Source organism: Hyaena hyaena, unplaced genomic scaffold (assembly GCF_003009895.1).
Source record: "Hyaena hyaena isolate Hyena2069 unplaced genomic scaffold, ASM300989v1 scaffold_192, whole genome shotgun sequence".
Classification (NCBI taxonomy): Eukaryota; Metazoa; Chordata; class Mammalia; order Carnivora; family Hyaenidae; genus Hyaena; species Hyaena hyaena.
Genome location: NW_024080825.1, coordinates 1,761,329 through 1,784,779, shown reverse-complemented (window position 1 = coordinate 1,784,779; position 23,451 = coordinate 1,761,329). Strand labels below are relative to the sequence as shown.

General features: G+C 40.2%; 1 protein-coding gene across 4 annotated transcripts in view; it reads left to right on the top strand.

Annotated features, from left to right (window-relative positions):
* The first annotated feature begins 4,794 nt into the window (after positions 1–4,794).
* TFCP2 (transcription factor CP2) overlaps positions 4,795–23,451 on the top strand; it is a 48,707-nt gene continuing 30,050 nt past the window's right edge. For all 4 annotated transcript variants that reach the window (XM_039241379.1, XM_039241378.1, XM_039241377.1 and 1 more), the window contains exon 1: positions 4,795–5,321. In XM_039241379.1, coding sequence (XP_039097310.1) covers positions 5,200–5,321 — 122 coding nt within the window. In that variant the 5' untranslated portion in view covers positions 4,795–5,199. The remainder of the gene's footprint in view (positions 5,322–23,451) is intronic.

Below are 23,451 nucleotides of genomic sequence, written 5' to 3'. Positions count from 1 at the left end.
ACGCACACACGCACGCACAAGCAGGGGAGGGGCAGAGAGGGAGAGGGAGACACAGAAGCCAAAGCAGGCTCCAGACTCTGAGCTATCAGCGCAGAGCCTAATGCAGGACTCAAACTTACAAACTGTGAGGTCACGACCTGAACCAAAGTTGGAGGCTTAACCAACTGAGCCACCCAGGTGCCCCTCTACCCATTTTATAGGTAAGGAATTGAAGTGCAAAGATGAGGAATCTACTTGGGGTGGCTTTGTTTGTGAACTGCAGAACCAAGTCTTGAACCCAGATAGGCTGTCTCTAATGCCTGTGTGCTTAACCTTATGCTATACAGGATGGGACTTGGGAATTGCTTTTCTGTCCTGATCATTTTAGTAGGATTTCTGCATATTTTTACCATCCAGGGTAAGCTCTGCTGTGTTCTATAGAGGAGAAAGAACTTTTCCTTTACCCTTTTAGGTTCTTTTGCTGGGTCTATTAATTAAGTTGACATAAAATACACTAATAGGAGAAAAAGAAATCTAATTACATACGTACAGAAGGCCCATAAGAATATGAGACCCACAGGTGGTCAGGCAATTGAGGCTTATATGGTCTCCAGAGCTATGAGGATGGGGGTAGAGGTCTGAGACTTCAAAGCAGAGGAAGATGATTTACAGGAAGCTGGGAAAAGCAAGTGATTGGTTAAGTGTTTGCCATCACATGCAGGGACGGTGGAGCCAAAAAGGAATCTGAACGAACAGGCCCTGTTGAGCTTCCCATGGCTACCATACCTAGCTCATAGTCTCTGCAGTTATCTCTGATGATAGTTCTCTTCCTGGACTAGGCACTCTGTCTAAATTACTCTAGGCAGTTCAAAGCAAAATAAAAGCTCTTCCTGAGTCTTTCGGGCCTCAATTGACTTCAGCTTAAAGCAATCCAGATGCCAAAGCAGCACATTTTAGGGAGGCTCGTTCTGAACCTCTTCAGTTCCATCTAAACAGTGTCTGTTTCAGGAGCTAATCTAGAAAAATGAACCCTTTGCAGATAAGCCTTAACTCCACCCAAATGGTCCAGCATACTGAATTTGGAACTCTGTGCCCCAGGTATTTCTAGTTAGTCATATTTATTATTTCTAATAAGAGCCGTGATTTGTGTTGTGGGATGAATTTATGCATACAAACTCTGGTTTACTGATAGGCAAGGCTGGATTTCTAGGGGGAACCCCTGGTGATCTGTTCTTGGAAGCAGAGTTTCCAGAGCTGTTCCCGGAATCCCTGTTTCTAGTCCTGGCACTCCAGTTTCACTCCTCATTACATTGGGAAAGGGAGAGGAATGAAAAAGTCCATTTCCCCCAGGCACAGAATTCCAGGGGTAAACCGTCAGTAAAATCTTTTCCCCAACAGAGGGATCTGGACTCACAGACATAAATCTCAAGGCTGATTTGCGTTCCAACTGGGAGGGGCCAAGGCTTAGGAATTACTTTTCATCTTACCCAGTTTATTTTAGAATTAATTAATGGCAAGGAGGAACTTTATGAAATCTTTATTTTGGTTCGGAATTTAAACTTAAGCTTAAACATTTCTGAGGACATGTCTGTCTTTTTCTAAATATTTTCCAGAGGACATGGCTTTATGAGATTCCTGGATATGGCAATGATCTCTTCCAAATATTTAATATGAATGTTCCTTGTTTTATTTTAAATTTTTTCACTTTGCGCAATTTTTATGCATGTTTTTAAGATTTTATTTTTAAAAATGTTTATTTTTTAGTTTTGGAAGAGAGAGACAGAGCATGAGCAAGAGAGGGGCAGAGAGAAAGGGAGACAGAGAATCCCAAGCAGGCTTCGAGTGGTCAGCACAGAGCCAGACATGGGGCTTGAACTCACGAACTGTGAGATGGTGACCCGGGTAGAAATCAAGAGTTGCCATTCAACTGACTGAGCCACCCAGGCACCTCTAAGATTTTATTTTTAAGTACTCTCCACACCCAATGTAGGGCTTGAACCCACAACCCCGAGATCAAGAGTCACATGCTCTACCAACTGAGCCCAGCCAGGTGCTCCTTTTTTTCTGCCTATTAAAAAGTGCCTCAGGGTACCTTGTTGGCTTAGTCAGTTAAGTGTCTGACTCTTGATTTCAGCTCAGGTCATGATCTCATAGTTTGTGAGTTTGAGTCCCACACCAGGCTCTGTGCTGGCAGTGCAGAGTCTACTTGGAATTCTCTCTCTCTCTCTCTGCCCCTCTTCCTCCTCTCTCTCTCAAGATAAATAAATTGAATTTTAAAAATGCTTCATCCAAGATATCTTCATGTGTGCAATTTTTGAAAATTTATATTCTCACCTCCACAAGCTTCACAATTTATCTCTGAAAAGAAGACTAGGTAGGAAGTAGATCTTTTTTTTTAGGTTAAAACCACCCACAGGGGCAGATTGGCGTGATGATTACATGTTCAGGCTGTCAGATCAGTCTGGCTTTACCACTCACAAGCTGAGTGACCCCGGACAAGTCAATTTTTCTGAGCCTCAGCTTCTTTAGCTATGAAATGAATCTAATAATGGTACCTTTCTTACAGGAGTGATGTGAGAATTAAATGAGATTATATACATAAAGCACCTAGTCGGCGTTGGCATTTAGGAAAGGCTCACTAAATATGAGCCTCTCATTATTACATCAGAGATTTGAAGTTACTTGCCCAGATTATGCATGTAGTGATGGAGCTGTTATTCAAGGAGGCATGATTCCACCTAAAAGGCATGTAAAAATACGATGAATCTAATGTTTGTTTACAAAGGATTTTGATTATGGCATCTCTTTGGTTTCTGAGCCCAGGACCAGTTGCTTTACTCACAGGCACATGTTTTGAGATACAACTAGATCAAGGGAAGAAGAGATGCCTTGAAGAGATATTGAATATCCCAGGGATGAACCAAGGTAGGAAGATGGGTAAGCCTAGAGCCCTCAAAGAGAGGATCTTGTGATTGAAACTGGGGGCATCTTTTCAACTTCATGTCAACCTCTTTCCTTTATTTTATTCCTTTCTTAATTCAATAAGCATTTTTAATTTTAATTTTAAAATTAATGTTAATTTATTTAAATTTATTTTTTAAAATTAATGTTTATTTGAGAGACAGAGAGAGAGAGAGAATGAGCAGGGAAGGGGCAGAGAGAGAGGGAGACACAGAATCCAAAGCAGGCTCCAGGCTCTGAGCTGTCAGCACAGCTCAGATGCAAGGCTCAAACCCACGAACCGTGAGATCATGACCTGAGCCAAAGTTGGACGCTTAACCAACTGAGCCACCCAGGTGCCCCTATTTATTTATTTTTAAAGTTTTTTTTATTTTGAGAGAGAGTGAGGGAGTAGGAGGGTCAAAGAGAGGGAGAAAGAGAGAATCTCAAGCAGGCTCTGCACGGTTGGTGCTAGCCACATGTGGGGCTCAAACTCACGAAGCATGAGATCATGACTGAGCCAGCTAGCCACCCCTCAATAAGCATTTTTAAAAAGTCCTATTGAATGCAGAAACTATACTAGGAGATATGTAGAACACGAGCCTGAGAAAGATTTCTATTATTTAGGAAATCACAGTCTAGTGAAAAAGGCAAATATAGGCAACTGAGGACAAACTGTAAAAAGTTGAATAATGGAATCCAACAACAGAACCAATACTTTCACATATAGGCAATGTTTTATAGTGAAAATTATCATCGGACTTTGGAATCAGCTCTGAAGTTGTCATGGTAATTCAGCTGTGGACAATTTAGCCCCATAGCCTTCTTCCCTTACTAGTGAAATGAGGGTCATAAATACTTAGCTTTAGAATTATACTTCTAATTGTAAGATTGTTTTGAGGATTACTAATAATGTAATAAAGTTCCTGGTATATAGGTGATGCTTGATAAACAATGGGCATTATTATTTGATCCTCATAGGAGGAAGATGGAGCAGGGATGGATATCCTTGCTTTTCAAACGAGTAAACTAAATCTCAGCGAGGTAAGTGATTATTGGGAAAGTCACCAAACTATTAAGTGAAAACGCCAACCCAAATCGTGATCTTCAGATCACGACCTTTTAAAAACTACAACTTTCACCTATCTCACGCTTTCCTGTTCAAGCGCATCAGGGAGAATGCGGAAGATGAGCATAAGCCGCTTCTTGACCTTCGGAGAGGTGAGTTTAAGGAGAGAGAGCATTCCAGGAGCAAAGAAGCCCCTACAGGGAGCTCTGGGAAAACGGTCCAGTGTCCCCCAGGGGTAGGAGTGAGTTCACTAAGTCTAGAGGGAAGACTTCACCCACGCCTTAGAGTGTCGACTGGGTACACCGCGCTAGGAAGGATTCAGGTAGCCTCAGAAAGAGCCATTTAAACAGTAGACACCTGACGCACGCGGGGTCCTCTCCCAGACCGCCCAGCCCATTTCTGGGGGCGGGGGGCCGCCTCGCAGCCAGCCTATCATCACTGCCGAAGCCCGCGAACTCTCTTTCTCATTGGCGGCCGGCAGGGTGACGTCACGTTCGGCGGACCCACAAAGGAAGAGGGCGCCATGATTGGCTGGCGCTGGGGCGGCGGGCGGTGGAGGACCCTGGCGAGTCTAGGTTTCCAGCCGGTGCTGGACTTTCCTGTCCATGTTCCGGGGCTGTGTGGGACTGCAGAGGGCGGGAGGTCGGCTCGGCGGAGGCCTGGATTTGGTTCCAAGAGCTGCGGGGTTGAGAAGGGGTGACCGGAAGTGATCTTGGGACTGACCGGAAGCGAGGCCTGGAGGGGAAAGGGAGAGCGGGTCCCGGGAGGGAGGGGGGCTTCCAGGAGGAGGGGACGGGGGAGAAAGGTGCGAGAGCGCCGTGGGAGCGTCGGGCAGGCAGTGGGTCGCTGCTGCTGGCCTGTTTGAGGGTCAGCGAGTGACCACCACGAGCTCAAGGGGAGAGCCCAAGCAGTGGGAGTGCGGGAGTCTAGAGCTGCCTCGGGAGAATCTGTAATAGCTAAAGCACAGGGGGCCTCGCACGGCTCCGAAGAGCTGGGTGGGAGGGATTTTGAAAGTCGAGGCAGGAGCTAGGAGCCGAGGGAACGGCAGATTAGTTGTGCGGGCAGTGCGGTTCGGGCTTGCGGGTGGCCGGTGGGGACAGCGTGGGAGGTCCTGGTTTGGAGTTTTCCACAGTCTTGCCCCCATTGGGTAGAATCCCACTACTTGCCTTTGTACAAGAAACGGTGTCTCCCGGGGCAAGGAAGGAGCCAGCATGGCCTGGGCTCTGAAGCTGCCTCTGGCCGATGAAGTGATTGAATCTGGGCTGGTGCAGGACTTTGATGCTAGTCTGTCCGGGATCGGCCAGGAACTGGGTGCTGGTGCCTATAGCATGAGGTGAGTGAGATTTTTCCCAGACCCTGCACCTTTTGAATAACAAAAGCAGGGGAGGGAATAAGGTTGGAGGGGGGAGGGGGCAGGTATTTAGAGTTAAAAAAAGCTGTCTGCTGTTAGGGAAAATTGACTTTTTTCTTTGTCGCTTTGAGTCGTGACTACTGGGGAAGGAATAGAAGAAGAGATCGTAGGCAGTGTCAGATCTGTGCAGGATCAGTGGAAGAAGCAAGAATGGCCCTTGGCCAGGAACCAAATGAATGTTGAGAGGCCGTCGTGCCAGTGGGAGAGATTGGGGACCTATAGCGTGTATGTGGTTAGGTTGGGCTGGAGGTTTGTGAAGGGGTCACATCTGGGGAATTGGGAGCTGGGGCTTATCGATGAATATTGGTTGACTGCTTCTTGGAAGGAAAAGTGAGACCTTGGTGAAGGAGCCCACACATCTGTACCTTAGCTTGCTTTAAGGATTAATTCTAGAATGTCTGCCTTTTGAAATATAAGCCATGAAAAGAAAAAATATCAGAGAACTTTTAGATACTTCTAGATCTTAGTGTATCAAGTCAAATATTGATCATAAGTAAAAATCTGCTATGAAAGTAGCAAAACCTCCCATGTAATTTATTTGCATGCATTAGTTACTTCATTCCCCCAGTATAGTTTGTTTCTTTCATTTATGAGATGTACAAGAATCAGGTCTGGAAATACTGAAACATGTGCACTTTAGGGTTAGATAGAATGTAATTGTGTTTCCAAATGCATTCTAAGGCTCAGTCTAAACAAGTGAGTCAGAAGAGACCTCAGAACTTCACAGTTTGAGCTTATAGGAGAATTGTTTTTTATGGGGAAAGTGGACATATTTTGTGTTCTGATCGTGAGATCCTTTAAGAGTTACATAATATAAACTTCTTGTCTTTATCTCTGCTAACCCAAAATGGATTTTTCTCAATGAAGTAAAATAATGAGTTAGAACTTAGTACTTCATCTTCGGGAATCGTAGCTTACAGTTAGAATAATAAAGGCTATCCTGTATACACACTTTAGTGATTTTCAGGGAAATTTAAGTGTTATCATGCAATGGTCTTAGGTGTGACGAAATTTAACTCTAGTTTTGTCTGTCCTTGTTTACATAAGTCTGGCCTTAAAAATAGAGATTAACTTGGTCTGAAAGTAAATTCCCCAACCCTGAGCTTACATGACAGCATCTGACATCCTATTTGACAATTCATGCTGTTATTCACGTAAAGACTACCACAGCAAAATGTTTGGTTTTGTCTAGATGGTCAGAAGATAGAGATGATTAAGTATGACTGTTCTTGTTGTAAGAATAGTTAACATCATCAGCAAACATTCTGTGCATCTGTTACGTGTTTTCTGTAGCACATAACCTTGCATTTAGAACTACTAGAACCACTTTCCTGTGTTGTACCCTGAGTGGTCTACAGTGGTAGTTGTAGAATGGTTTGCAAATTCACACATTTAGAATTTTTTTCTAACATCAATTCTACAAGAATTTTCAAACATCACTTTCTGTTTTCCATAGAGCACAGTGTGCCAAAATTTCAAGTATTTTTTTCCCCCACCTTCCTCTTTTTCCTGCATTTTGCTCTTGTCACTTTTCTCTGGACTCTGATACACATTTAATCATTTGCATTAGTTTGTGTTAATTAGATATCAGTTCTCAGACTTTGGTGTTTATGAGAGTCCTCTGGAGTACTTATTTAAAAATAGTTCTCAGGGCCTCACCTTCAGTGATTTTTTTCTGGGGCACAGGCCCGAACTCTGATTCTTTAAACAAGTTCTTAGATGATTTTGATGCAGGTAGTCACCACATTTTTGAGAAACACTGACTGGAGGAGTCTTTATATACAAAGATCATGTTCTTTGCTCTTTGTGTTTTTCCCTATAATTAATCCTCCTAATCAGTTTTCCAACACCTTTATTAGGGAAAATGTTCTCTTTGACAAGCTATTTGTTTTGTAAAATATATTTTCTAGTGTATTCATTTTACCCTAATTTGCTTATTTTCTGCTGCATTTTTATAATGGTTTCACTTCAAGTCTATTGATTTATATTTTATAAAGATTCATCTTAACTGGATTTCTGTTTTGGACTTGATCTGCCATTGTTTTCAGTAATGTTCTCTTTCTAAATAGTATTCTTATTTTTTCCCTTACATTTTAATACTTGGCACAGACTTTATTGTTAAAATAAAGGAAATTCCCTGAAAAAATGATAAGTGAAAGGAGCTAGTCACAAAAGCACACAATATATGATTCCACATCTATGAAATGTCCAGAATTGGCAAATCTATAGAGACAGAAGGTAGAGTAGTGGTTGGCTAGAGCTTGGGGAAAGGAGTCAGGGAGAGTGACTGCTAATGGTACTGGGTTTTTTTTGGAGGGGGGGGTGGGAATTGATAAAAGTGTTCTAAAATTGCGGTCAGGGCCGTCTGCCTGGTTCAGTCGGTAAAGCATGTAATTCATTCTTGGGGTTTGAGCCCCGTGTTGGGTGTGGAGATTACTTTAAGTACATAAATCATACATACATACATACATACATACAAATAAATTGTGGTAGTTGCCCAATTCTGTGACTAAAGACAACTGAACTGTATACTCTAGATGGGTGAACTGTATGGTATAGGAATTGTGTCACAATAGTGCTGTTATAAAAAAAAAAAGGAAAGAGGATTAAATTTTGTAGATTGAAAAGAATGTTATGTCTTTCATTTTTTTTAAGTTGAGGTAGAATTCACATCCTATAAAATTAACCATTTTAAAGTGAACAATTCAGTGTTATTTAGTATATTCACAGTGTTGTGCGATCACCACTTCATCAGTCCAAAAGAATTGCTCCCCATTTTCCTCTCCCTGTCTGCAGTCTATGGATTTACCTATTCTGGATATTTCATATAAATGGAAATGTATAACGTGTCCTTTTGTGTCTGGCTTCTTTCACTTAGCATCATGTTTTCAGGGTCCATTCACATTGTAGCATGTATCAGTACTTCAGTATTTCATTCCTTTTTGTGGCTGAATAACCCTTTCTATGTGTATAACACAGCTTGTTTATCCATTCATCAATTGGTAGACCATAAGGGTTGTTTCCACCTTGGACTATTATGAATAATGCTCATGCATCATTATGTTTATGAAGGAGATGACCATGAAATGTTTTTAAAAAATTTTTTCTTTATGTATTTAATTTTTTAAAATTCATTTTTGAGAGAGCAAGTAGGGAAGGAGCAGAGAGAGAGGGAGACACAGATCTGAAGCAGGCTCCAGGCTCTGAGCTGTCAGCACAGAGCCAGATGCAGGGCTTGAACCCAACGAACCTGAGATCATGACCTGAGCCAAAGTCAGATGCTTAACTGACTGAGCCACCCAGGTGCTCCAAAATGTTTTTTTTTTTTTAATGTTTATTTATTTTTGAGAGACCGAGACAGCGAGTGAGCAGGGTAGGGGCAGAGAGAGGGAGACAAAGAATCTGAAGCATGCTCTAGGCTCTGAGCTGTCAGCACGAGCCTGACATGGCTTGAACTCATGACCCAAGCTGTGAGATCATGACGTGAGCCGAAGTTAGACACTTAACTGACTGAGCCATCTGGGCGCCCCGACCTGAAATGTTTATAAACATTTGTATACAAGTTTCTGTGTAGATTTCTATTTTTTCTGTGTAGATTTCTTTTAATTGAGGTATAATTGCTATGTAACATTTTGTTAGTTTAAGGTGTACAACTTAATGGTCAGATATTTGTATATATTGCAAAATGATCACTATGATGTCTAGTTAACATCATTCACCGTGCAGTTACAAAACTTATTCTTTTTTTTCTTTTTTGAACAGTTTATTTTTGAGAGACAGAGACAGAGCACTAGTAGTGGGAGGAGCAGAGAGAGGAAGACACAGAATTTCAAGCTGACTCCAGGCTCTGAGCTGTCAGCACAGAGCCCAGCGTGGGGCTTGAACTCACCAACTGTGAGATCATGACCCGAGCCGAAGCCAGACACTTAACTGACTGAGCCACCCAGGCGCCCCAAACATTTTCTTTTTCTTATGAGAGCTTTTAAGAGCTACTCTCTTAGCAGTTTTCAAATCAGCATTACAGTATTATTAACTATAGTGCCCATGCTGTACTAGACATATGTTTCTATTTCTCTTGGGTATATATATCTAGGCCTGGAATTGCTGGCTCATATGGTAATTCTATGCTTAGCTTTCCTTTCTTTCTTTCTTTCTTTCTTTCTTTCTTTCTTTCTTTCTTTCTTTCTTTCTTTCTTTCTTTCTTTCTATCTATCTATCTATCTATCTATCTAAAGATTTTTTAGAGCAATTTAGGCTCACAGAATACTGAGAGGAGGGGCGCCTGGGTGGTTCAGTCGGTTAAGCGTTCAATTTTGGCTCAGGTCATGATCTCACGATCCGTGGGTTTGAGCCCTGTGTCAGGCTCTGGGCTGACAGCTAGCTCGGAGCCTGGAGCCTGTTTTGGATTCTGTGTCTCCCTCTCTCTCTGACCCTCCCCTGCTCGCACTGTCTCTCTCTGACTCTCAAAAATAAATAAAAAACATTAAAAAAAATACTGAGAGGAAGGTACAGAAATTTCCCATATATCCCCTTGCCTCCATACATGCAAGCCTCCCCTTTTATCTACATCATTTATCAGAGTGGTACACACTCTGTACCTACATTGATGAACCCACATTGACACATCATAATCACCCAAAGTCCATAGTTTACCTTAGAAGTCACTCTTGCTGGTACACATTCTGTGATTTTGAACCAATATAGAACAACACATATCCATCATAGAGTATCATACAGATGATTTTCACTGGTTTGAAAGTTCTCCGTGTTCTGCCTATTCCTTCCTCCACCCCAACCCTGACAACCACTGATTTTTTTTTTACTGTTTCCAGTCTTGCCTTTCTAGAATGTCATAAAATTGGAATCGTACAATATGTTGTTTTTTCAGAGTAGGCTTCTTTCACTTAGAAATATGCATTTCATATTCCTCTATATCTTTTCATAGCTTGATAGCTCATTTCTTTTTAATGCTCAATAATATTGTATTGTCTGGATATACCACGGTTTATTCATTCACCTGCTGGAGGACATCTTGAGTCCTTCCAAGTTTTGACAATTATGAATAAAGCTATTGTAAGCATCCATGTGTAGGTTTTGGTGTAGAGCTAGTTTTCAACACCTTTGGGTAAATACAGGGAATGCAATTTGGGATTATATGGTATGAATATATTTAGTTTTGTTAAGAAACTGCCAAACTGTCTTCCAAAGTGGCTGTACCATTTTGCATTCTCACTAGAAATTAGTGAGATTTCCTTTTGCTCCACATCCTCGTCAGTTTTTGGTGTTGTCCGTGTTTCAGATTTTGGCCATTCTGGTAAGTGTATAGTATGTACGAAACTTTTTCAACAACTGTCAAACTGTTTTATACAACAGCTGACCCGCTTTATGTTCTAGCAGCAATGTATGAGGGTTCCTATTTCTTTACACTCTTATTAGTACTTCTTACTTTTTGTTTTCTTTTCGTTGTTACTTTTTAAGTGTTTTTATTTATTTTTAAGAAAGAGAGATGGGGGAGGGGCAGAGAGAGAAAGGAGCTACAGAATTCAAAGCAAACTCCAGGCTCTGAGTTGTCAGCAGAGAGCCTGATGTGGGGCTTCATGGGGCTTGAACTCACGAGCTGTGAGATCATGAGCCGAAGTCGGATGGTCAGCTGACTGAGCCACCCAGGTGCCCTGTTTTTTTGTTGTTATTTTAATTAAACCCATCCTGATGAGTGTAAAGTAATATGTCATTGTGATCGTGTTTTGCTATTCCTTAATGACCAGGAAGTTGAACGTCTTTTCATGTACTTGCTGGCCATTTGTCCATCTTCTTTGGTGAAGTGTCTATTCAAGTCCTTTTTTTTTTCTTTTTTAAAGATTTTATTTTTAAATAATCTTTACACCCAGTGTGGGGCTCAAACTTACAACCCCAAGATCAAGAGTTATATGCTTCACCAATTGAGCCAGCCAGACACCCCATCAGCAGACATACGGTCCCCAATTTATGATGGTTCAACTTAAGATTTTTTAACTTTACTATGGTGCAAAAGTGACACACATTCAGTAGAGACTGTACTTATAATTTTGAACTTATTATATGGTTATATGAAGTCCAATACTTCATTATATGGTTATATGAAGCTGGTTATATGAAGTCCAATACTTTTTCATGGTGCTGGGCAGTGGCTGTGAGCCACAGCTCCCAGTCAGCCAGGTGATCATGAGGGTTGCAGAAGGTATGCTCATAACTGTACAATATCCATACAGCCATTCCATTTTTTACTTTCAGTACAGCATTCAGTAAACTACATGACATTCAGCACTATAGTATAAAATATGCTTTGTGTTAGATGATTTTACCCATCTGTAGGTTAATGTAAGTGTTCTGAGTACATTTAAGTTAGTAGGCCGGGCTAAGCTTTGATGTTTGTTGGGTTAGATGTAGTAAATACATTTTTGACTGACATTGTTTTCAACTTAGGGTGGGTTTATTGGGATGTTACCCCATTGTAAGTCTAGGAAGATCTGTACAATTCTTTCATATCATTGGTTAAATTTATTCCTATGTATTTTATTCTTTTGGATACTATTATACGTGAAATTGTTTTCTTAATTTCCTCTTTGGATAGTTTATTGCTGGTATGTAGAAACAACTGATTTTTTTATATTGATCTCCTATCCTGAACTTTGTTGAACTCATTTTTTAGCTTTGGTAGTATTTCCTGGATCCTATGGAATTTTCTATATGTAGAATCATGTCATCTGCAAATAGATATAGCTTCACTTTTTATTTTCCTATTCATATGCCTTTTATTTCTTTTTTTTGCTTCATTGTTCTTGCGAGGACTTCCAGTATAATGTTGAATAGCAGTGAAAGTGGGCATCCTTATCTTATTCCTGATTTTAGAGGGAAAGTTTTCAGTTTTTCATCATTGAGCTTTGAATTTTTCATAAATGCCTTTTTAATGTTGAGGAAGTTTATTTCTATCCCTAGTTTGCTGTCTGAATATGTCCATGTGTGTATCTGTGTGTATTATTGTCATAAAATACACATAAAATGTATCATTTTAGCTATTTCTAAAAAAATTTTTAACATTTATTTTTGAGAGACAGAGCATAAGTGGGGGAGGGACAGAGAGAAAGGGAGACACACAATCCAAAGCAGGCTCCAGGCCCTTAGCTGTCAGCACAGAACCCAGTCGGGGCTCGAATCCACGAACTGTGAGATCATGACCTGAGCTGAAGTTAGACGTTTAATTGACTGAGCCACCCAGGTGCCCCAACATTTTAGCTATTTTTAAGTGTACAGTTTAGTGGCATTAGGTACATTCACATTGTTGTGCAAATATATACCACCATCCCTCTCCAGAATATTTTTATTTTCCCAAACAGAAACTCTACCCATTAGTCACTAACCCGTCTAGTTCCTGGCAACCACCATTTTACTTTCTGTCTCTATGAATTTGACTACTCTAGGAATTTCACGTAAGTCGAATCATAAAAATTTGTCCTTATGTGACTGCCTTCTTTCACTTAGCATAATGTCTTCAAGGTTTTGCTGAGTGTTTTTATTTTGACAGGGTGCTAAATTTTGTCCATTGCCTTTTCTGTGTCTGTTGAGATGATCATGTGGTATGTTATATTGATTACAAAGGTAAAATACTCTTGTATTTCTGGGAAGAATCCTACTTGCTTATAGTGTATAATCATTTTAATGTGCTGTTGGGTTCAGTTTGCTAGTACAGTATTTTGTTGAAGATTTTTGTGTCTTTATTCATAAGGGGTAGTGTTCTTTTCCTGGGGTATTTGTTTTTAACATTTTTAAAATGCTTATTTATTATTTTTGAGAGAGACAGAGTGTGAGCGGGATAGGGGCAGAGAGAGAGGGAGACACAGAATCTGAAGCAGTCTCCAGACTCTGAGCTGTCAGCACAGAGCCCCATGTGGGGCTCAGACTCACAGACTGCAAGATCATGACCTGAGCAGAAGTCAGGTGCTTAACCAACTGAGCCACCCAGGAGCTCTATGTAGGACTTTTGTCCGGCCATGGTGTCAGGTTAATGCTGGCCTTGTAGAGTATTAGAAAGGGTTCTCTCCTCTGTTTTTGGAAGAGTTTGAGCAAGATTGGTGTTAATTTTTTAAATGTTTACTAGAACTCGCCAATGAAGGCATCTGGTTCTAGGGTTTTCTTTGTTGAAAGAATTCTGATTACTGATCCAGTCTCTTGTTATAGGTCTTTTGAAATTTGTTATTTGTTCTTGAGTCAATTTTGATGCTTTGTTTCTAGAACTTTTTTTTTTTTTTTTGGTATCTAAATTATCTTAATTTTTGGTGTAAAATTGTTCATAGTGTTCTCTTATAATTCTTTTATTTCTATAAAGTTGGTTGTAATAGCCCATTTTTTATTTCTGATGTATTTATTTGTGTCTTCTCTTTTTTCCTGGACAGTCTAGCTAAAAGTTTATCAGTTTTGTTGATCTTTTTAAAAGAACTGACTTTTGGTTTTGTGGCTTTGCTACTATTTTTTCATCCTCTACTTCATTTTCCCATAATCATCTTTATTATTTCCTTATTTCTGCTGGTTTTGGATTTAGTTTGCTTCTTTATTTTTTAATTTTTTGAGTTCCTTAAGATGTAAGTTAGATTATCTGATTGAAGTCTTTCTTCCTTTTTATATAGGCATTTACAGCCATGAATTTCCCCGAGTACTACTTTCACTGTGTCCTGTAAGTTCGGATATATAGTGTTTTAATTTGTAGTTCATCAGTATTTTCTGATTTCCCTAGTGATTTTTTTTTCTTTCACTCATTGATTGTTTGAGAGTGTGTTGCTTAATTTGCACATATTTGCGCATTTTACAATTTTCCTTTTATTGATCCCTAGATTCATTCCACTGTGGTCAGAGAAAATAGCTGGTATGATTTTGATTTTTTAAAAGGTTATTGAGAATTGGTTTATGGCCAAACATGTGGTCTATCCTGGAGAATGTTTTATGTGTACTTGAGAAGAATATATATTCTCCTGTTGTTGGGTGAAGTGTTCTGTGTATGTCTGTTAGGTCTAGTTTATAATGTTCAAGTTCTCTGTTTCCTTATTGATCTTCTGTCAGATGTCCTACTCATTACTTAGAGTGGGGATATTGTAGTCTCTAACCATTGTGGTGGAAGTGTCAAGTTCTACCCAGTTCTGTCAGCGTTTGCTTCTTGTATTTGAGGGCTTTGTTATTTGGTGGTGAGTACATGGTGGTGAGTACATGTTTGCTTCTTGTTATTTGAGGGCTTTGTTATTTGGTGGTGAGTACATGTTTATAATTCTGCTTTCTTGATAAGTTTTCTTTTTAATCAATATTAAAGTCCTTTGTCTCTTGTAAGAACTTAAACTTTATTTTAATGTTTATTTTTGAGGGCAGGGAGAGTCAGAGAGAGAGGGAGACACAGAATCTGAATCAGGCTCTAGGCTCTAGGCTTCTAGCTGTCAGCACAGAACCTAAAGGGGAGCTTGAACTCAAGAACCACAAGATCATGACCTGAGCTGAAGTTGGATGCTTAACTGACTGAGCCATCAGGCGCTCCACAACTTTTTTTTAATGGACAGTTTATATATTTATTACTTATTTTGAGAGAGAGAGAGCACACAAGTGAAGGAGCACGCACAAGTTAGGGAGAGGCGGATGGAGAGGGAGAGAGAGAATCTTAAGCAGACTCCATGCCCAGTGTGGAGCCTGATGTGGGGCTCCATCTCATGACCCTGAGATAATGACCTGAGCCGAAAGCATGAGTGGGTTGGTTAACTGAATGAGCCACCCAGACACCCCTCTTGTAACAACTTTTGACTTAGGATCTATCTTGTTATATATATTATATATATATTATTAGATATATTATAAAATTAGATATATATTATAAAAATATAATTTAAAAAAATTATTCATGTTTATTTTTGAGAGAGAGAGAGACAGAATATGAGCCCAGGAAAGGCAGAGAGAGAGGAAGACACAGCATCTCAAGCAGGCTCCAGGCTCTGAGCTGTCAGCACAGGGCTCATCGCAGGGCTCAAACTCATGAGCTATGAGAACGTGACCCGAGCCAAAGTCAGATGTTTAACCAGCTGAGCCACCCAGGTGCCCCTGTTTGATATATTTTTTAAAAAATGTTTATCCATTTATTTCGAGAGGGAGAGATGGGGAGGGCCAGAGAGGAGAGAGAGAATCCCAAGCAGGCTCCCTGCTGTCAGCACAGGGCCCAATGTGGGGCTCGATCTTATGAACTGTGAGACCATGACCAAGCAGAAATCAAGAGTTGGACACTGAACCAACTGAGCCACCCATGTGCCCCTGGTTTGATATTTGACTAGTCACTTCAGCCCTCTTTTGGTTACTAGTTGCATGGAATATCCTCTTTCATTCTTTCACTTTTAACCTATTTGTGTGTTGTATCTGAAATGAGTCTTCTATAAGCAACATGTGGTTGGTCACATGTTGACCACAAGAAAAAAAAATCTTTTCTGCCCATCTGTGTCTTTAATTGGTGAGTTAATACATTTGTACTTGAAGTGTTTACTGATAGTGAAGAACTAATTTCTGCCATTGTGCTATTTGTTTTCTATATGTCATATTCTTTTGTTCCCCAGTTACTCCAATATGTCTTCTTGTTTGTGTTTTATTTTTTCTAATGTACCATTTTAATTCCTTCTTTATTTCCTTTATTTTGGGTATATTTTACAAGTTATTTTCTTACTGGTTACCACGGGGATTACAGTTAATATCCTAAGTATATAACAATCTAATTTGAATTGATACCAACTTAGCCTCAAGAGCATACATTTCACTAGACTCCTTATGATTGTTTTGCAGTATCTATATCAAATCATTATGTTGTACACCTGAAACCAGTGTAATGTTATACGTCAGTTATATCACGATTTTAAAAGAGCACACATGAACTCTGTTCCTGTCCAGTTCTCTTTCCATTCTTTATGTTGTTATTGTCACAAATTACATACTTAGGCATTGTGTTCTTGTTACCATAGCTTTATAATTATTTTATGCATTTGTCTTTCTTAAAAATATTTTAAGGTAAGCTCTCCACTCAATGTGGGTCTCAAACTTACAACCCCAAGATCAAGAGTTGCATGCTCTACCTACTGAGCCATCCAGGCGCCCCTATGCTTTCATCTTTTAAATCACCTAGGAAACAAAAAGAAGAGGTTACATACCAAAAATATAGTATACTAGCTTTTATATTTACCTGTGTGATCTGTGTAAGGATCTTTATTTCTTCATATGACTGTGAGTTGCCATCTAGTGTTCTTTCATTCCAGGCTGACGGATTCCCTTTAGCATTTCTTGTAGGGTGGGTTTATTAGCAAGGAACTTCCTTAGCTTCTTTTGAGAAACATTTTTAATTTTTCCTTCATCTTAGAATTCTCGGTTGATAGTTTTTACTTTTAGCACTTTACATATATCATCCCACTGCCTCTGGCCTCCATGGTTTCTGATGAGATATTGGCTATTAATTTCATTGCGTTTTCCTCATAATGTGATGAGTTGCTTTCTGGTGCTTTGAAGATTCTGTTTTTTAACAGTCTGAATATCATGTACCTCGCTGTGGCTGTCTTTGAATTTATCCTTTTGAAGTTTGTTGAGCTCCTTGAATGTCTAGATTCATGTGTATCATCGATTTGGAAAGTTTAAAAAATTTTTTAAATTTTTATTTATTTCTGAGAGAGAGAAAGAGAGAGACAGCATGAGCAGGGGAGGGTCAGAGAGAGAGGGAGATACAGAATCTGAAATAGGCTCCAGGCTCTGAGCTAGCTGTCAGCACAGAGCCTGACGCGGGGCTCAAACCCACGAACTGTGTGTGAGATCATGACCTGAGCCGAAGTTGGATGCTTAACTGAGTCACCCCTGGGTGGCTGTAATTTTTTGTTTAGAACTGGACATTTTGAGTATTGTAATATGGTAGCTCTGGAAATCAGATTCTGCTCCCTCCCTAGAGATTGCTGTTGTTACTTGATTAAAGCTGAAGTTGTCTGTTTGTTCAGTGACTTTCCCAAAGTGTTTTTGTAAAGAGTACATTCCTTATTTTGTATGGGCAGTGAAGTCTCTTCTATGATCTCCATGGTCAGCCAGTAACTTGACACAAATTTTCTTAAATGTTTGGATCTAATAAGAATAAAGGAGGAAAAAAGAATATTCTGTTTCTTTAAATCCCCTTGTCTGACACAGCTAAGGACGCCACCTCAGCCATGGTGGTTGAAACAACGGCCAGCCTGTGTGCCAGCTCTTCAGCAATCAAAAGCAGTAATCAGAACATGTAATACTGATTTTTGGAGGACAAGATCCCTATTGCCTACCCTGACACCAGCAGCCTGCGACAGGATCCCAGGCTACTGTCCCCACAGCTGCCTGCCATGGGACTGGGAGCTAGGGGAAGATAGAGGGTGTGCCAAATGCTGAAATTCACTAAAATGTACCAGCCTCTTTCTTCATCAAGCATTCCCTTGTTTGCTGCAAGTGTTTGACTAGATTCCAGAGTTCCAAAATAGTTGCTTCAAGCATTTTGTGCCGACTCAATAGTTATTTCGGTGGAGGGCCCAATTCCTGGATCTTCCTACTGTGCTGTCTTTCATGACCTCTGCCCTTAATCTATAGTAGCCTTTTAATTGGTCCAGCCCTGCTTCCAACTCTGCACTCATCACCCCCATAGCCTGTTCTCCACACAGAAACTTAGAAGTCTTTGTGTAGTCTGTTCATAAAAAATAATAATAATTTCAGACTTGGCAGAAGATTTGCCAAAACAGTGCAAAGAATTTGTAAATAGCCTTCACCAAGATTACGCAAATGCTAACATTTTGCTGTATTTGTTTTCTCTTCCTCCCTCCCTCTCCTCTCCAACACCTAGAATTACTTTTTTTATTTGAACTACTTAAGTTGCAGCTGCAGTGTCCCTTAACACCTAAATACTTCAGTGTGTATTTTTTTTTTTTTAAAACATGGACTTCTGGGGGAGGTGTAGGAAAGAAAAACATGAAATTCTCTTATATACTATGGTGTAGTGATCAAAATTAGGAACTCAGCACACAACACCATGTATGATCTAATCTGTGGTCTTTATTCAGATTTTGCCGGTTGTCCTAATAGTGTCCTTTATAGCAGAAAAATATCCAAGATCATGTATAGATTCAGTTGTCATATCTTTTATCTCCTTTAATCTAGAACAGTTCCTGAGTCTTTGTATTTTTATGACCTTAACAGTTTGATAGGTACTGGTCAGTTATTTTGTAGACTGTCCCTCATTTTGGGTTTGTCTGATTCATACTTGCTCAAGGTAGATGCAGGTTATGTGCTTTGGGTGGTACTGCCTAAGCGGGATGCTGAGTTCTCTGTGTATCACATTAGGATGCACATGCCATTGATTTGGTCCTATTACAGGCAGTGTTAATTTTGACCACTTTGTTAAGGTGGTGTATGTCAGTTTTCAACATTATAAATTTATCACTTTGCCTTTTGTAATTAGTATCTTGTAGGGGAGATATTTTGACACTATGTAAATATCCTATTACTTTCAAACTTTCACCAGCCAATTTTAGTATTTATTGATGATTTTTGCCCTTATCAGTTTTCTTTATGATGATTGCTAAATGATGGTTTTAATTTTTAACTTAAGACAGAGACCATGTGACAGGGGAGGGGCAGAGAGAAAGAAAGAGGGAGAGAATTCCAAGCAGGCTCCTCTCTGTCAGCACAGAGCCGGATGTGGGGCTCGAACCCATGAACCTTGAGATCACAACCTGAGCTGAAGTCAAGACGCTTAACCGACTAAGCCACCTAGGCGGCCCAAATGATGACTTTCTAATTATGTCTTTCCTTCTACATTTTTTAGTTGGCTGTTTACTGTAAGAAGGAACTTTCCTTTCTTATTGATTTATTTTTAACAATGTAGCCTCAGAGATTTTTACTGTATTCAATGTTATAATCTTTTACTACAATTATATATTTTGATTAAATTGTACCAGATTTGGCTAGAAGAACCTCTTCAAACTGGCTCTGCACAGAAGCCTTTTATTTATTTATTGTTAAATGTTTATTTTTGAGTGAGAGAGGGAAGAGAGAGAGAGAACGCACATGCACAAGCATGGGAGGGACAGAGAGAAAGAGAGGGACGCAGAATCAGAAGAAGGTTCCAGTCTCCGAGCTGTCAGCTCAGAGTTCAGCATGGGGCTTGAACTCACTATGAGATCACGACCTGAGCTGAAGTCAGACGCTTAACTGACTGAGCCACCCAAGCGCCCCTGCACAGAAGCCTTTTAAAATTAAGGCCTTATTAATGTCTGTTGTCCTGAAGTGACTACTAATAGCACTCTTGTTCACTCACAAAGTGTCCTTGTTTAAATGATAAATTATATGATCACGTTATTTAAAATGTAGAGCAGATCATTTTAGTTTTCTCCTGAAAACTCTCCAATCATTTTGCATTTTGAGGCTTTGAATTAAAGCCTCAGTTCTGGCATTGATGTACATGGGGTGCCCTTCTGATCATCCTGTCTAGACTCATCTCATGGCATGCTCTGCCCCAGCCACATCTGGTGGTCTTACAGTTCCTCAAATCCTCTGCACCTTTCTGCCTCAGGGCTTTTGCATTTGCTCTTACCCTTACTGAAACAGTGTATTTGTTTTTTAAATTTTTTATTTATTTTGAGAGAGCACATATGCACATGCATGCACTCCAGTGGGGTGGGCAGAAACAGGCAGAGAGAATCCTAAGCAGGCTCCATGCTGTTAGTGCACAGTTTGTGAGATCAGGACCCGAGCCGAAATAAAGAGGGGGTGCTTGCAGCGCCTGGGTAGCTCAGTGGGTTGAGCATTTGACTTTGGCTCAGTCATGATCTTGTTCATGAGTTCGAGCCCTATGTCGGGCTGTGTGCTGACCCCTCACAGCCTTGAGCCTGCTTCATTTCTGTGTCTCCCTCTCTCTCTGCCCCTCCCCCGCTTGCACTCTGTATGTCTCTTTCTCAGAAATAAACAAAGATTAAAAAAAAAAAAAAGTCAGTCGCTTCACGGACTAAGCCACCCAGGGTCCCCTTTTCCTGAAACAGTCTTCTGCATACCCCACTTCCTTTAGGTTTCTGCCCAAACGTCACTTTATCAGAGAGAGGTTCTGTAACCACTTTCACATAAGATAGCAAGCACCTCCTTCTCCTCACCAGTACTCTGCCAACTCTACTCTGCTTTATCTTTTTCCGAACATCTGATGTCCTATTCATTTGTTTGCCTCTATCCCCAATTAGAATAATTGTTCCAGGAAGGCAGTGCCTTAGAAGGGTGTCTAACAGATAGTTTGTGCTGATTTGTTTGGTGTGTGAACTGAATTTACTCTCTATTTTGTTTCAAAGGCAACTACTGTAGCAGTTTCCGAGGCAACTCTTTATCTTCAAAACTGAAGTTTCGGAGTGCTGGAAATTTCGGGTGGCTCAGTTGGTTAAGCATCCGACTTTGGCTCAGGTCATGATCTTACGGTTCATGAGTTCGAGCCCTGCATTGGGCTCTGTGCTGACAGCTCAGAGCCTAGAGCCTGCTTCAGATTCGGAGTCTCCCTCTCAGTCTTCCCCTCTCCTGCTCATGCTGTCTCTCTCTCTGAAAAATAAATAAATATTAACAAATTATTTTAAAAACCTGAATTTTCTTCTATTTTGCTGTGCTTCTTTTTCAGTACTGTTTGCCTTCACTTCTCCCCCTTCAACTATTACCTATCCATCTTCCAAATCTTCCTTTTTTTTTTTTTTGGTCTTAAGAGTTGGTCAGTTGTTACTGACTGTTCCTTTACTTTCTCTTTTATTCTGAGTCTCTTATTTAGGTGAGATTCCTCCCTTTGCCACAAAATTTACCACTACTTTTTATTTATTTATTTATTTTTATAATTTTTATTTATTTCTAGGAGAGAGAGAGACAGCGTGATCAGGGGAGGGTCAGAGAGAGGCAGCCACAGACTCTGAAACAGGCTCCAGGCTCTGAGCTGTCAGTCAGCACAGAGCCCGACGCGGGGCTCGAACCCACGAACCGTGAGATCATGACCTAAGCGAAAGTCGGACGCTTAACCGACTAGACTAAGCCACCCAGGCGCCCCTTACCACTACTTTTTAAAAAGATGGCATCACTGTAAAAATACAAAGAAATGAATAAGAACGTCTAACTCCAAATTCATGTTACTGTTGCCTCTGGAAGTTAAAGGGGGATATAGAGAAACGATACTGAGGGCTTCAACTGTTAGTGCTCTATGTCTTTTTTTTTTTTTTTAATGTTTATTTATATTTGAAGGAAATATATTTGAGTGAGTGGAGAAGGGCCAGAGTGAGACAGAGATAGAATCTGAAGCAGGCTCCAGGCTCTGAGCTGTCAGCACAGAGCCCCACTCAGGGCTTGATCTCACAAACTGTGAGATGATGACCTGAACCGAAGTCAGATGCTTAACTGACTGAGCCACCCAGGTACCCCTGTTAGTGCTCTATTTCTTTAGCTGAGTGGAGCGTGCACAGGTATCTGCTACGGTTTTTTTGTTTGTTTTGTTTGTTTTGTTTTTACCTTTTTATAAAGTCTGAAATACTGTATAAGTAAAAAAGTGTCTAGCACTTCATCAATTTCTGGCTAGCTTTCCTCGTCTTTTTAAGTTGTCCTATCATTCCTTGTCTTTTTTTGCCGAAGAACTGTAACTTCTTTGCTTCCTTCTGATTTCTTGCTCTCTCAGAATACTTGTGGAAGATGACCTCCGGCGTTGCCATTCCTTCCTTCTCCTACTTTGTTACCTTCTCTTTCTTTTTTCCACCTCTTCCTGCTCTGCCCTCATTCTTTGTCTGTTTTGTTGGTATTAATTTGCATTTGTAGCTGATAGCTGGCTCTCATGATGCAACATCAAACCAGAATCTGGGAGAAAAATAGATTCGAGACTTTGGATATACAGGTTGATGCTATGATTTTCTTTCCCTGCTAGTTCACACTTTGTGTGCACATCAAGTCCTGGTCGATTCAGTCACTCAGCAGATTTTTATTCATTCTACAAAATTTGAGGGCCTCCTAAATGCTAGGTTTTGTGTTCCAGTTTGATTGTGTTGCTTTGAGTCTTTGCCATACGCTTCTATATGCAGTGCTGTGTCTAGTGCCATAGTGATTAAAAGACAAATCAAATAACGTTTTGTTCTCTACTTGCTTACAATTTGCTAGAGAAGATAAGACATGTATTTAAATAGGTATGATACAGGCTAAAAACTGATATGTCAAAGCACTTAGAGATAAAGTGCTATAGGAGGTTAGAGCATAGAAATACTAAATTCTCCCTCTTGAAGGAGTATCTGAAAGAAGAGTAAGATTTGGGCACGCAAAGATGGAGAAAGAAGATACTCCAGCCAGAGGGATTGTAGGATTAATGTAATTGCTGGATTGTGAAATTTGTGTATCTTTTTTTTTTTAACTTGTTAACATTTATTTTTGAGAGAGAGAGACACACACACAGAGCAGGGAGAGGCAGAGACTCAGGGAGACGCAGAATCTGAAGCAGGCTCCAGGCTCCAAGTTGTCAACACAGAGCCTGATGTGGAGCTCGAACCCACGAACCACAAGATCATGACCTGAGCTCATGGACTGAGCTGAAGTCCAACGCTTAACCGACTGAGCCGCCAAGGCAGCTCAAAATTTGTGTATCTTTGTTCAAAATAATGCTAACTTGTTTTTCCCAGTATATTTAGGATCTTAAATGTTTTGGTTCTTCTACATCCTAACCAATACTTTATTTAGTCAGTGTCTTAATTTTTGTCATTTAGTGGGTGTGGATTTCATTGTGGTTTTATTTGCATTTTCCTGATTTTTTACCAGTCTGAGCACCTGTTCAGTATGTTTACTAGCCATTCTTGTTTTCTCCTGAGAGGTAAGCATTCAAGTTTTTCTTTGGGGGTAAAGGGTTGGCCTTTTTCATATTAATTTACAGGATTTTTTTCTTTTATTTTTTTAAGTTTATTTATTTTTAGGGAGACAGAGTGTGAGTAGGGAGGGACAGAGAGAGAGGGAGAAGCCCAAGCAGGCT